General features: G+C 56.0%; 5 protein-coding genes across 5 annotated transcripts; 3 read left to right on the top strand and 2 right to left on the bottom strand.

Annotated features, from left to right (window-relative positions):
* Nucleotides 1-1,131: 1,131 nt before the first annotated feature.
* Nucleotides 1,132-2,643, top strand: K452DRAFT_274515 (uncharacterized protein; the record flags this gene model as incomplete). The annotated part of the gene is made up of 1 exon (XM_033539194.1): nt 1,132-2,643. The coding sequence occupies exon 1, from the start codon at nt 1,186-1,188 to the stop codon at nt 2,641-2,643; it is 1,458 nt and encodes a 485-aa protein (XP_033395656.1). The 5' UTR covers nt 1,132-1,185.
* Nucleotides 2,644-3,276: 633 nt separating this feature from the next.
* On the top strand, nt 3,277-5,269 carry K452DRAFT_253597 (uncharacterized protein). The gene is made up of 2 exons (XM_033538296.1): nt 3,277-3,761; nt 3,814-5,269. Exons 1-2 carry the CDS (start codon nt 3,394-3,396, stop codon nt 4,979-4,981), a joined length of 1,536 nt encoding a protein of 511 aa, XP_033395655.1. The 5' UTR covers nt 3,277-3,393; the 3' UTR covers nt 4,982-5,269.
* Nucleotides 5,270-5,922: 653 nt separating this feature from the next.
* K452DRAFT_58432 (uncharacterized protein) lies at nt 5,923-7,328 on the bottom strand. Its single transcript, XM_033546873.1, has one exon. The coding sequence runs from the start codon at nt 7,210-7,212 to the stop codon at nt 6,148-6,150; it is 1,065 nt and encodes a 354-aa protein (XP_033395654.1). The 5' UTR covers nt 7,213-7,328; the 3' UTR covers nt 5,923-6,147.
* A 1,275-nt stretch (nt 7,329-8,603) lies between these two features.
* K452DRAFT_231547 (uncharacterized protein) lies at nt 8,604-9,975 on the bottom strand (the record flags this gene model as incomplete). Its single annotated transcript, XM_033537171.1, has 6 exons — nt 8,604-8,656; nt 8,713-9,208; nt 9,275-9,534; nt 9,591-9,671; nt 9,729-9,774; nt 9,838-9,975. The coding sequence occupies 6 exons, from the start codon at nt 9,973-9,975 to the stop codon at nt 8,604-8,606; spliced, it is 1,074 nt and encodes a 357-aa protein (XP_033395653.1).
* Nucleotides 9,976-10,146: 171 nt separating this feature from the next.
* On the top strand, nt 10,147-11,352 carry K452DRAFT_289319 (uncharacterized protein). The gene is made up of 5 exons (XM_033540801.1): nt 10,147-10,315; nt 10,367-10,375; nt 10,427-10,646; nt 10,821-11,012; nt 11,078-11,352. Exons 1-5 carry the CDS (start codon nt 10,281-10,283, stop codon nt 11,195-11,197), a joined length of 576 nt encoding a protein of 191 aa, XP_033395652.1. The 5' UTR covers nt 10,147-10,280; the 3' UTR covers nt 11,198-11,352.
* Nucleotides 11,353-11,835: the final 483 nt, after the last annotated feature.

Here is an 11,835-nt window from a genome sequence, read left to right as displayed (position 1 = left end):
TTTTTGTTCGTTTTGTTTTATTTTTTATTTTTGGTCTTCGTTTTGTTTTCACATGCTTATGTGAAGTGTTTGTGCTGGCAAGTGGTAGTGGTGATTCGCGATCCGATGACGACACTGATTCCGACAAAGTCGTGCATCGTGGGTAATACACCGATCGCGGGATCAGTGATACCAACCAAATCCAAGGCGGTCCCTTGGTTGGGCTCAGAGTTATAAGACAAAAGCTAGGCTATCTATCAACAAGAGATGTTCCTTTCTAAGAGGTAGGTGTCTTCGTGAAACTCGCCCATCATGACTGCGGGCACATAGGCCCCCCTTATTACCGTCTACAGTTTCTATGATTTGATCTGAATCTTGCATGCGCTCGATTCGTTCTCGGGCCTTCGGAGCTGGCTATCTGGCTTGAGGATCGCTGCTATGTTGTGACGGTGATGGTGGGTAGTAGCGCTAGTGTCCACAGGTGCTTGGCTTTGTTTGGCATACAAATCCGCTTTATACGTTTAATGGGCATTTTGCTACCTAGCCTAGGCCTCGCCGAGGTAAGCTTCATTGAGCCATCATACGCTCATAAATCGAGCGTCACCAAGGGTTGATTAACGTTGCAGTGATTATGGGACCTCTTCATTCAGACTCGCCCGCGGTAGGAAGCCTCCGCTTTTCAACAGTAACATAGTTGCGCACTTTCCAGTAGGAGTATCAGTGCTGATTAAGTGTCTGCCGTCTTTAATAAGTGCACAGCAACCACGTGGCGCAAAATGTTCATAACTACCTACCGCTAACATCTTTGTACACCGACAAGCTCAAGATCACTTTATTGCGTAATGATTGCTTAGCAGAAGCCGCACGGATAGAATAAGGTATTGGTTTGATCTGGCATGGCAATTAGGAGATGTGAAAGTGAAAGAGGCAATCACGTTGTCTTGGCAGCCACCTTCCCAAATTATTTCAGAACCCGTTCGCCGCTCTTCAGTCGCCGCACTCCAGTCAACGTTTTCACTTCAATGTCCACTTGCGGTGGAGCCGCACCTGCCAACGGCTATCGGAGTGAGGGTATTTAAACTCACCTACGAGCAATGAAACCTTCTCTACATCACGTTTACCATAAGAGTTATCAACCCACCCAAAATACAGAGCCTGTCAGCCTCTCACCCCTGCGAAGCGCACCTGTCGCCGCCTCAGCTTGCCATGGACCAGCTCAACGCGCCACCTGAACAGCAAGGGCAGAAAGTCCAAACTAAGATCCGTCGCCTGTTCAGCACGTTGAAGCTCAAGAAACCCAAGCAGCTAAAACCAACCGTTTCAGATTCCGATGTCGAAGAACATCTACGGAGTGCTCATTCACAACCGGCAAAATACGGAAACTGGGGTCCAGTACTGGACATTCCGGATGCCGGACTGATCATCCTAGCTCTTAATCTCATTCCTGGAGCAGATGACGATGAGATCACAGTTATCGGCAAGACGAAGGGACAAAACAACGCAGTTTACATCCTACAATACGGACAGGGGCTCAAGATATGCATACGCATCCCTGCTTGCGGCTGGGGAAGCCGGTGGACCGCTGCTGACGCCGCGGCCCTGCGTAACGTTGCACTTACCATGCGCTATGTCAAGAAGCACACCCGACTGCCGGTGCCAAGCATGTTCGCGTACGATATTTCTTTTAACAACGCCATCAACGCGCCGTATATCGCCATGGAATTCATGGAGGGCAAACCACTCGAGAAAGCCTGGGATGATGACAGCGGTAAAGTTTCTCTAGAGACAAGGCGTCAGAACATATTAAGAACTCTTGCATCAAGTGCGGCAGAGTTTCGCTCTTTACGATTTGACAAGCTGGGTGCCATCTGTTTCCCTCCTGACGACGAAGAGCATCCTTACGTGGGCCCGACCTACAACGCGAACTTTGGAAAAGGCCGTGATGAAGATTTTGTGCCGGAGGCGCATTTTCAGGACGTAGAAGATTGTTCGAAGTTGTACTTTCAGAGATTCCTGCAAAGCGCCAGGGAATACGCCGCCGCATATTTCGGGGTAGGGTCAGAAAGCTTCATCGAAGTGGAAGGTCTCTATCGGATCTTTAGCATCATGCTGGAAGAATTTCCGTGGACAGAGAACAAAGGGGGGGCTGGTGAAACCTTTTTCCTTGCACCACCTGACTTCGGCTGGCAGAACATTCTGGCTGACGATTGCGGCAACATCACAGGCATCTTGGGTTGGGATCGTCCTGTCACACTGGCGGGGTTTCTGGGATGGGCGCGCTTCCCAGATTACCTGGCCAAGGACTGGATCCAAGGTCTCGCCTGGCCTAGATTGTGCAGCTACGACGGACTGACGATGGACCGATACCGCGGCGATTATGCTCGATATCTCTCCCAAGCTTGTCGCGTAGATGATGATGATTCCAGCAGCCACAAGTACACCCACAAATCACACCTCTACTATGCAATCCTCATCTCCTTGGCACAAGAAGAGATGATGAAGGGCCTTCTCGACAGGATGATACCGCATGTACTACCGGGGGTGATTAGAAGTGATATGTGCCGAGAGATTGGCAAGAACGGCCTGCGGCCAGAGGACGAGGAGCATCTGAGGAACCGTTTGCAGGAGTTCCTTGGATACAACCAAGATTTCAATCTTCTGTAAGATGTTTTGAAAGCACAGGAGGCCACAACAGGGGAGTTGCATCGGTCCGTCGAAAAAAAGGGAGGTTGGACAAGAATCATGAGCGAGCTCTTCCAGTTGACAAAAGTAGTAGTCGAGTCCATTAACATCCCTTTCTCCCGATTTTCATGGCGTGGTCGTTCGGTGATGGTTACGAGGTGACAGGGAGTGGTCCGCGGTGCAAACGGCGGCCGTCGGCGACACACGTTGCCGGGTTGCCACGTCCATTGTTGATTGGGGCAAGTCGGTCAAGGTCACTCCCTGGTCGGATCTCCTGCATCTCTTAATGGCACGATTTCGGCCCGGTATTACGATCTGTCGCAGCAGGTGAGTCATTATCGAACGCGCCAGAAATGCATCTCCAGCGGATGTTGGGTGCTTGGGGGCGTCACCGTTACGAGATAACCCAAAGACCGATTGCGGGAGCGGCACGGCGCAGCAAGCGGCTTCCACTATCGAGTCCAGTCGCTTCTAGTTCCAATATTGGTGCATAGGACTGCCTAAACAGGTATCGCATTATTCATCGTCCGGGTTCGCGCTGTTGGGTGAGAAACATAAACCCCCACATGGTCTTCAAAATTTCCCCTTCTCTTTCTTCAAATTTCTTCGTCTTCCACACATGCTCCGTCACGGCAGACATCAACCCTCAGTTGCGAGTTGAAAGCGTTGAGTACTACGGAAGATACACACCCCAGAAGAAGAGCAAGGATTCGCGGTAACGACGACGAGCATATGCCAACCCATCAACGCAAAGGCAGCACGCCAGGATCAATCGAATCAACAGAACCGCCATTCCATGGAATCACCAGCGTCACCTCGCGCACTTCGCACACTGAGCACCCACCTGCGGTAGCTGAGAAGCCTAGCTTGCCGCCATGCGATCCTTCAGAGCAAACTTTGGCGGATAAAGACTGGACTACTACGGAGGATGGCAATGTCAAGCCACAGCACCCCGCTGATAAGGAAGCCCCGCGCTCCTCTGAGTCTTCCTCTTCAGACACGCTTCCCGGTGATGGCTTCACCTACCCCGAAGGTGGCTGGAAGGCATGGGGAGTCGTCTTGGGTGCTTTTACCGGAATGACGGCTGCTTTTGGTATGATGTAAGTATCGTGGTGGCGAGGTTCGGCTAAGTAAGTGCTAACTGATGATCAGGAATTCCATTGGCATCTTCCAAGCCTACATCAGCACCAACCAGCTGTCTCACTATGATGACAGCACTGTTGGTTGGATCTTTTCCATCTACACCTTCCTGGCCTTCTTTTGCGGCATTCAGATTGGTCCTATATTCGATCAGTATGGACCAAGGATGCTTATTCTTGCCGGCAATATCTGTCTTATCGCTTCGATTTTCTTTTTGAGTGTTTGCAAGGAATACTACCAATTCCTGCTCACATTTGGCGTTCTTGGAGGCGTGGGCTCCTCCCTGGTCTTCACACCTGCCATCTCCAGCATTGGCCACTTCTTCCAGGTGAAGCGTGCCGCCGCAACTGGCCTTGCTTCGGGAGGTGGGTCTATCGGCGGCGTCATATTCCCGTTGATGCTGCAATCTTTAATTCCGAAAGTTGGCTGGGGATGGGCAGTGCGCATCCTCGGTTTTATTTTCGTCTTCCTTGGCTGCGTGGCTCAGCTTCTCATCCGGTCACGTCTGCCGCCCAAGCCGGGCGGGAGCGTCATTCCGGATTTCCGCATCTTCAAGGAGATTCCATTCACGCTGACTACGGCGGGAGTCTTCTTCATGGAATGGGGACTTTTCATCCCCATCACATACATCACTTCGTACGCCCTGTCCACAGGAGCGATCGACTACACCTTCTCCTACCAACTCATCGCGATCCTGAACACAGGGTCCTGCCTGGGCCGATGGGCGCCGGGCTTCGTAGCGGACCGGCTCGGGCGCTTCAACTGCATGGTAGTGACACTGACGTTCTGCTTCCTCACGACGGTGGCGCTCTGGCTGCCAGACGCGCTGCTCTCGCCACTGGGCGAGTACTCGGACAACAAGTCGGCGATCAAGGGGTTGACGATCGCGTACGCGCTGCTGTTCGGCTTCGCCTCGGGCACCAACATCTCGCTGACGCCCGTGTGCGTCGGCCAGCTGTGCACCACACAGACGTACGGCCGCTACTACGCCACGTGCTACACGGTCGTCAGCTTCGGCACCTTGACCGGCATCCCCATTGCTGGCGCCCTGCTGCAGGCCACGGGCGGCAGGTACTGGGGTATGGTCGTGTTCACGTTCGCGACGTATGCGTGCGCATGGTGCTCGTTTTTGGGCGCCAGAGTCTTGAAGGTTGGCTGGACTCTGGATGTCAGGTATTAGTTGCGAGAGCATGAAAAGAGTATGATATTGGGAAATTGAGCTTGGTGGGATTGGGGCCGTTTGCTTTGCATACAATTTGGGTAAGGTTAGGTACGGCTGGTTACAGCTGGTTACGACTGGGTATGGCCGGGTACGATTGACGTTCATTTTCTTAAGGCGTGGCAATAATCTCGGACCCATGGTGGGCTAGAATGTTAGAGCGGTAATCTCTCGTTGGTAGCATTTTTTCTTCTCTTCGGCTTGAAGAAGACTGATTGAATCCTCAAAATTTTTGGTTTGGTTTCGATTAACTCCACCCCCCTGCCCCGTCCACCAGTGCCCTCTCTGCATAAAGCACGCCATCCGCGTCGGAGATATGCATGCTCATCAGCCGCCAGGGCCAGGCTATAGCGAACCAGCGCCCGCCTTCAGCGCCTGTGCTTGCGCCAATTGAGCTGAGGCAACTCTTCGCTACGTCCGACGTTGGAGTCGACTTTCCTGTTTGGGCCTGTTGCACCCAATCGGGCAATTCATCGTCTGCTGCTCTCGAACATCCTTGCTTGTTCCTACGCGAAGGGAGGAGGAGGCCAGGAGGCACGAATGAAGCCTTCGCCGTACGGTCATGCTATTAGCTGGGCATCCGTCTGAATCCTACCCACTATCTCATCACCGCTTTTTCCTTTCCGCCATGGTTCACTGTCCATTAATCTCAAGCCTTGTCAGACTGCCTGCTATTGTATGTAGCAAGACCACGGCCCCACTCCTGTCTCGATGCCGCTAGCTTCCAAGCGACACGCTAGAAGCAAGTGTAAAACGACTACCTATATCTCCCTTTTACTCCGCCACTAAAGGTTCTGGTGATCCTATGCATGTCTTGCTGAATGAGTCCCATCAACGCTTAACCGACGAAACGAAGAGGCACTCATCATAATCAACCCCCTGAATGCGTTTACCACAAACAGTGACAAGCAATCCCTTGCGAATGACGTCAAGCGAGTTATAAGTCGATGAAGAGTATACACTCGTACATGGAAAGTATCGTAGAGTCTTGGATCATATCTCATTGTCGTTTCTATTAACCGCGTCTCAGACGTCTCAGAGGGTATATCCAACCAACGGCATCCAGGCCAGTCGTCTATGTAATCATTATTTCACCATCTAGGCACCAAAAAGCCCGCCCCCGTTCCTCACGAATACTCTCCCCTCCCCCCAGGCATCACCATCCACCGATACCCCGGGTGCACGTCGCCCATGAAACTCGGCGTGTGCTCCCCCGCCGACGCAGTCACAAAACTGCTATCCGACGACCTCTCCATCATCTGCGGCTGCTGCTGCGGCGGCGCCTCCGTCACAATCACCGGCGGCACCCGCGGCACCACCGACCGGAACACTGGCCGCCGCGGAGACATGGTCGCCGCGAACTGCGCGGGCGGCATTGGCGAGAAGACGGGCGGCGTCGGCGGCATCGGCGAGTACTGCACCGACGGGATGGGCGAATACAGCGCCGACGCTGGCATCGGCGACCACTGGTGCTGCATCGGCATGGCATGACCTATTTGAGCCACCGGTGTGACCGGGCCCATCTGAGCTACTGGCGTGACGGGGCCCCTCTGGGCCACGGGCGTCATGGGCGAGAACTGCAGCACAGGCGTGGAGGGATCAATCTGGTTAACCGGCGTGCGAGGCGGCGGAGGTGGCCGCGGCGGCGACATCGTCGCCATGAACTGTGCGGGTGGTACGCCCAGGCGTGCCTGCACCGCTGCCTCGCCCACATAGCGCACACCGTCGTCGCTGACATAGCTGGGCGGGCGCGTGCTACCTTCCACCATCTCAGGGTGCAGATGCGGTGTCGCGACGGGAGGACCCGCAGTAGGCGAGAAAACGGGCGCGGAGCGGCGGTGGGGAGCAGCGGTAGCGGTGTTGGCCGCATCCTGAGGCCTCTCGGACCAGTTGACGGCCTGCCAATGCATGAGGTTGGGGTCGACACGAACGCTCTCGCGCCAGAGCCCATATGCCGGCGGGGGTGGCTTGACCGCCACCGCGGCCTCCTTCTCCGGATCGATGTCCGGGTGCAGCTCTGGCTCATCCGGGTCGATGCTGATGCCGATGTGCGGGCTGCCGCGCACACCGAGCTCCTCTTCCGAGCCCGTGTACACGCGGATCGGGCGCGGGGGCACGTAGCTTTCAGGGTCCCGGCCGTTGGCGGCGCGTGCTCTCGAGTTGCGCGAACGCGACGGGCTTAGAGCGAGCATGCAGAGGCGTACCAGCGCATGACAGAAGAATATAGTGATGCAAAGAATGACGATGATGAAGAGAATGTGAATTTCGTGGCGTACGTCCGGGACGGTGAGCGCTACTGCCAGGTCTGGATTACGGCCATGTCAGGATACGAATGATAAAAAGATTGTTTTAGGACGGATGCTTGGTACTTACAGACTGTTAGCACCAGAGCAAGGGCCATGCCGCTGATGGAGCAGAGGACGGCCTTGCGTCTGGCTGCCTCATTCTTCATGCCGCCGAAGCAGACAGATCTATCCGCCTTCTTTCGAGACCATGCCTGCGGGCGCTGGCGCTGGCGCTTCCGCTTCTGCTTCCGTCGGACCTCAAAGGCAAGCTCGGCCGTCTCCGGATCGGCAACTGAGGAGGCTTGGGGAAGCTCAGGCGAGACGAGAGCAGGGGCGGATCCAATAGCAGGCGAGATGATGTGCTCATGGAATCGACCCCCAAAATGCGCGCGGCGTGGGACCCTCAACGGCGACGGGACGGCAGGGTCACGTGCAGGGTCGACGACGGAAGTGGCGATGGAGCGGCGGAAGAAGCTGAAGCGTTGCGGCCTGGGGTCGGGCGAAGAAGGAAGATGCGAGGAACCAGCCTGCATGTTTGTTTGTTGTTCCGGGACTTCCCCAAACAGCGGACGAGGGGAACGGTGGAGAGAATGGAAGGGCATGGTTGCGACTGTTGCGACCGGCGCTGACAGATCTTGTTGCGTATTGCCTACCTGCCCAACCCAAAGCTCACACGCGTCCGAAGAGATTAAAGACGGTATCGGGCGGGCTTATAGCTCTTAAGATGGCTGGGCCTGCTAACCTCGCCAAAACACGTGTGTGGACGCTTTGGGAAGCCATAGTACAGGCCTCTGCAAAAGCGGGTACTGGTGCGGGAGTAGTGCCAGCAAAGAGCTGCGACGCAAGCCAACGACTGGAGGTGGGCCAATGCCAGATCAGGGCCGTATACACAGCTGATTGGTGGATGGAGAGCCGGTCAGCGAATGGCAGGCCTGGACCTCAAGGCAAAGATGGAGGAAAGACTCGGCCGGAAGCCATGGCCGAAGAGTAGGCCGGTCGCACGCAGAAACTTGGTGTGGATGGAGGTCAAACTACCACATCTGAAACTCGGCCCCGTCCTCACGCCAAGCTTCGCGGGGAGCTTTCTCAGCCAATCGCTGCCTCTCCCGCACCGAAACTTGAATCACCTCCAGCCTTTCCATTTGAAAAATCAACCTGCTGTTGCTCGTATGTGCAGGTTCCATTCTATCACTGCTCGTGATTTTGCCCTTCCGCTATCGCGTGCCCTCTTCCAAAGTCCCACCTCAACACGGCCCTTTGTGATGGTCCTCCAACTCACCGTCAATCCATTCCCTCTTTTATTTCCCAAGCTCTCCCAGCATCACCAGACTATCCGACGAACCAGTAACGACTGTTGAACCGTCAGCACCTTCTTTTTGCATGCACAGGACACCCGTCCAGACTTACTGATTGGCTCGTCCCGCGGCGAGAACCGAACGTCATTGACCGCGCCCCGGTGACCTGGCAGCTTATACAGTAGCTTGCCTGTGTTTGCGTCCCACACGACGGCGGTGCGGTCTCCGCTCCCCGCCGCAATCTTCTGTCCCTTCGGATCCCAGCTTGCCTTCAACAGGTTCTTTTCCATTCCCGTTGGTGCGCCGTCGAATGTCTTCAAGTGTCGGTCGGTTGGCGCAAACGGCCGAATGTCCCATGTCCTAACCGTCGAGTCGTGCGAGTTGGAGAGTAGTGTTTGCGAGTCCGGCGAAACCTGGAGGGATGTGATCGTGTCCGTGTGCCCCATCAATGAATATGCCACTGCCTTCTTCCGCATGTCCCACACTTTGATGTCGTTGTCTATGCCTCCGGTATACAGTTCGTTGCCCGCTTCCGATAATGCGATTGCCGTGATGGGGAATTCGGTCTCAACGTAGTCCACCGCCTCTTTTTGTCTAGGGTCCCAGATCTGTAGGCAGGCCGTCAGCGTCTTGTGCTTCACGCAACTTGACTAATGGGGAAGCTGCGCCCTTACCCCAACCGTGCCATCGTCCGAACCGCTAACAAGCATTTCCTCTCCTCGCTTGCTGACATCCATGCAGTTGATGACCTCCTCGTGGCCCAAATGTCTCCGTATCCTCTGGCCGGTCTCGACATCCCAGCTTGCGAGCATCATGTCTGCCGACGCGGAGAAGATGACTCGGGAATCACGCGACCAGTGAAGGTCCAGGACAGCACCCTTATGCCCGCTAAGGATGCCGTAGTTTTCGCACTGACCGTACGTCCGCCACAATACTGCAATACAGTTTCAGTTGCGGCCCTTGAACTAGCGCTACAATGGGTTGACGTACGTATGTTTCGGTCCATGGAGCCGGATGCTATGTGCTGACCGGTAGGGTCAAAACGCGTCGCGAAGACTTCCCCGCCATGGCCTGGTCAAGTGTCAACACGACTGAATCTGGGGGTTGGCGATATTGTAGTATATATACCTGTCAATTCCATGATGGGCGACTGCAGCCCACTCGTGCGCGGCACCTACATAATCAGCCTTGTCATTTGGTTTAGCTCGGTAGCTAGGAATGGGGGAGCGCGACATACGGCCTGGATGAGGGCGCCATTCTGCGCGGAGCCATTGACAAGAGCTACATCGTTGGTCAAGTTTCCATCGGAGCGCTTCCTTTTGACGAGCTGGTTGGAGCCGAAGGACTCGGCAGCTGGCCGCTTCTCGGAGGACATTCTGGACAGGCGTGGTGTCGGGCGGGGAGAGGTGTGATCTCACCGCGCTGCTTCAAAGTTTCGGCCTGGATGATCGCCGCGCCAAAGCCGCGCTAAATTAGCGTTCAGCAACCCCCGATGGCCGGCCTTAGGCGATGATGCACCCCCAGTTGCATGCGTAGCTAAAAGCAACAACCACCACCGCCAGCCTTCCACTCCCTCAAGGCCCAGCACTACCTGGAGCTTACGGTTCATGTCCTAGTGCTAGCGACGCAAACCCCCGCTGCGACTGGTGACCAGACTACTGCTCTGAGCCCCGAAGCGCAATGGCTTCCACCAAGGCAGCCCGCTTGGGCGAAGAGTGAGCTGTGAGCCCGCTGCGCATGCTGTAGCTATAGCTGATTGTCTTTAGGATATGGAAGTAAGTGCCTTCAAGTCGTCGTCTCCATGCCGTCTCTGACCCGCCCCAAAGGACCCGTGTTGACAAGGTCAACGCCGAACTCGTCACTCTCACCTACGGTACAATCGTGGCGCAACTCTGCAAGGACTTCGACAGCGACTACATTGAGGTCAACCGACAGCTGGACAAAATGGGCTACAACATCGGGCTCCGCCTGGTCGAGGACTTCCTCGCCAAGTCCAACACAACGTCTTGCTCCAACTTCCGTGAAGTCGCAGAGATGATTTCAAAGGTAGGGCTTTCCGGCTTGTAGGGCACTACTTGCACTCTTTCCCCGGATGCTGGGCTTTTATGGATATGTTTCTGGGCCCCGCATGGCCATGGGCGGGGCAGTGCAGGCCTATATCTTCCAGATTATCCCTGGTCCCCCGACCGCATGAACAAGAGGGCTGAGACGCGGACACAGGTTGGTTTCAAGATATTTTTAAATGTCACACCGACAATCGCGAACTGGACGAGCGACAACAAGCAATTCTCCCTCATCTTCGACGAGAACCCGCTGGCCGACTTTGTTGAGCTGCCGGACGATGGGCGGGCGCAAGACGAGCTGTGGTACTCGAACATGCTGTGCGGAGTGCTGCGCGGAGCGCTTGAGATGGTAAGTGGAGGGGGGGATTCGCGGGCTTGGGAGAGGGATCAGCTGCTAACGTGGCGGCGGGACAGGTCCAGATGCAGGTGGAGGTGCACTTCATCAGCGACGTGCTGCGGGGGAACGACACGACGGAGATGAGGATCACGCTGGTGCGGTTCATCGAGGACGAGCTGCCGCCGGACGACGAGTAGTAGCAGAGGGCGGGCACGGGATGGAGGGTCACGTGACGGGATGGCGGGAAGCCGTCGGGATGGCGGCCGAGGCATATAGATGCGGCGAGTAGACAGCGATACCTACGGGCTCGGGCATTTCGCAGCGGCCTTTTGGAGGCCAATATCGTCGAGCGTGTTCAGGGGGCTGGGTCAGGCCCAAGCGCACCCGTGATGTCTGGTCGTTCGTGAGGGCTTGCCCGCCCAATCCCCGACTCTCCAGATGATCGGTCGCGCCCACCCCCAACCCGCTGCACCGCTTAACTTCCCACAGCCGTAATTCCTATCCTGGACTTGCGCTGCCGTGCGGCCTTCTTCGTTGCCTCGCAAATCTTTTCTTCCCTGCGGCTGTCACGCCCGCCGTCTGCCGTTACACGTCGCTGCCTCGCTAGCGACGCCTTTTGATTGCGCGACATTCGGTCAGGATACTTCCACCACCCTGGGTCTCTCCTCCACCACCACCACCAACTCTTCCAACTCCACCACCTCGCCGCCGCCTGCCCCCGCCTCCATTTCCGCGATCGCAACTGTCGCCTGCGCGTCGCCGCCACTGCCGCGTCGACCACGCAAGCAACCGTCGCGGATCCCGCCCGTTCGCCTGGAGCTCTGAGCCGCGCGCC

This window comes from Aplosporella prunicola, assembly GCF_010093885.1.
Source record: "Aplosporella prunicola CBS 121167 unplaced genomic scaffold K452scaffold_18, whole genome shotgun sequence".
Taxonomy (NCBI): Eukaryota; Fungi; Ascomycota; class Dothideomycetes; order Botryosphaeriales; family Aplosporellaceae; genus Aplosporella; species Aplosporella prunicola.
This window is presented reverse-complemented; position numbering and strand designations above follow the sequence as displayed.

Excerpts from the sequence above, each read along its gene's own strand:
- K452DRAFT_253597 (XM_033538296.1), top strand. The coding sequence starts at position 3,394 with ATGCCAACCCATCAACGCAAAGGCAGCACGCCAGGATCAATCGAATCA. Across the intron at positions 3,762-3,813 it reads ACGGCTGCTTTTGGTATGAT|GAATTCCATTGGCATCTTCC; the intron begins GTAAGTATCGTG and ends ACTGATGATCAG.
- K452DRAFT_58432 (XM_033546873.1), bottom strand. The coding sequence starts at position 7,212 with ATGCTCGCTCTAAGCCCGTCGCGTTCGCGCAACTCGAGAGCACGCGCC.
- K452DRAFT_289319 (XM_033540801.1), top strand. The coding sequence starts at position 10,281 with ATGGCTTCCACCAAGGCAGCCCGCTTGGGCGAAGA. Across the intron at positions 10,647-10,820 it reads TCGCAGAGATGATTTCAAAG|GTTGGTTTCAAGATATTTTT; the intron begins GTAGGGCTTTCC and ends ACGCGGACACAG. Across the intron at positions 11,013-11,077 it reads TGCGCGGAGCGCTTGAGATG|GTCCAGATGCAGGTGGAGGT; the intron begins GTAAGTGGAGGG and ends GCGGCGGGACAG.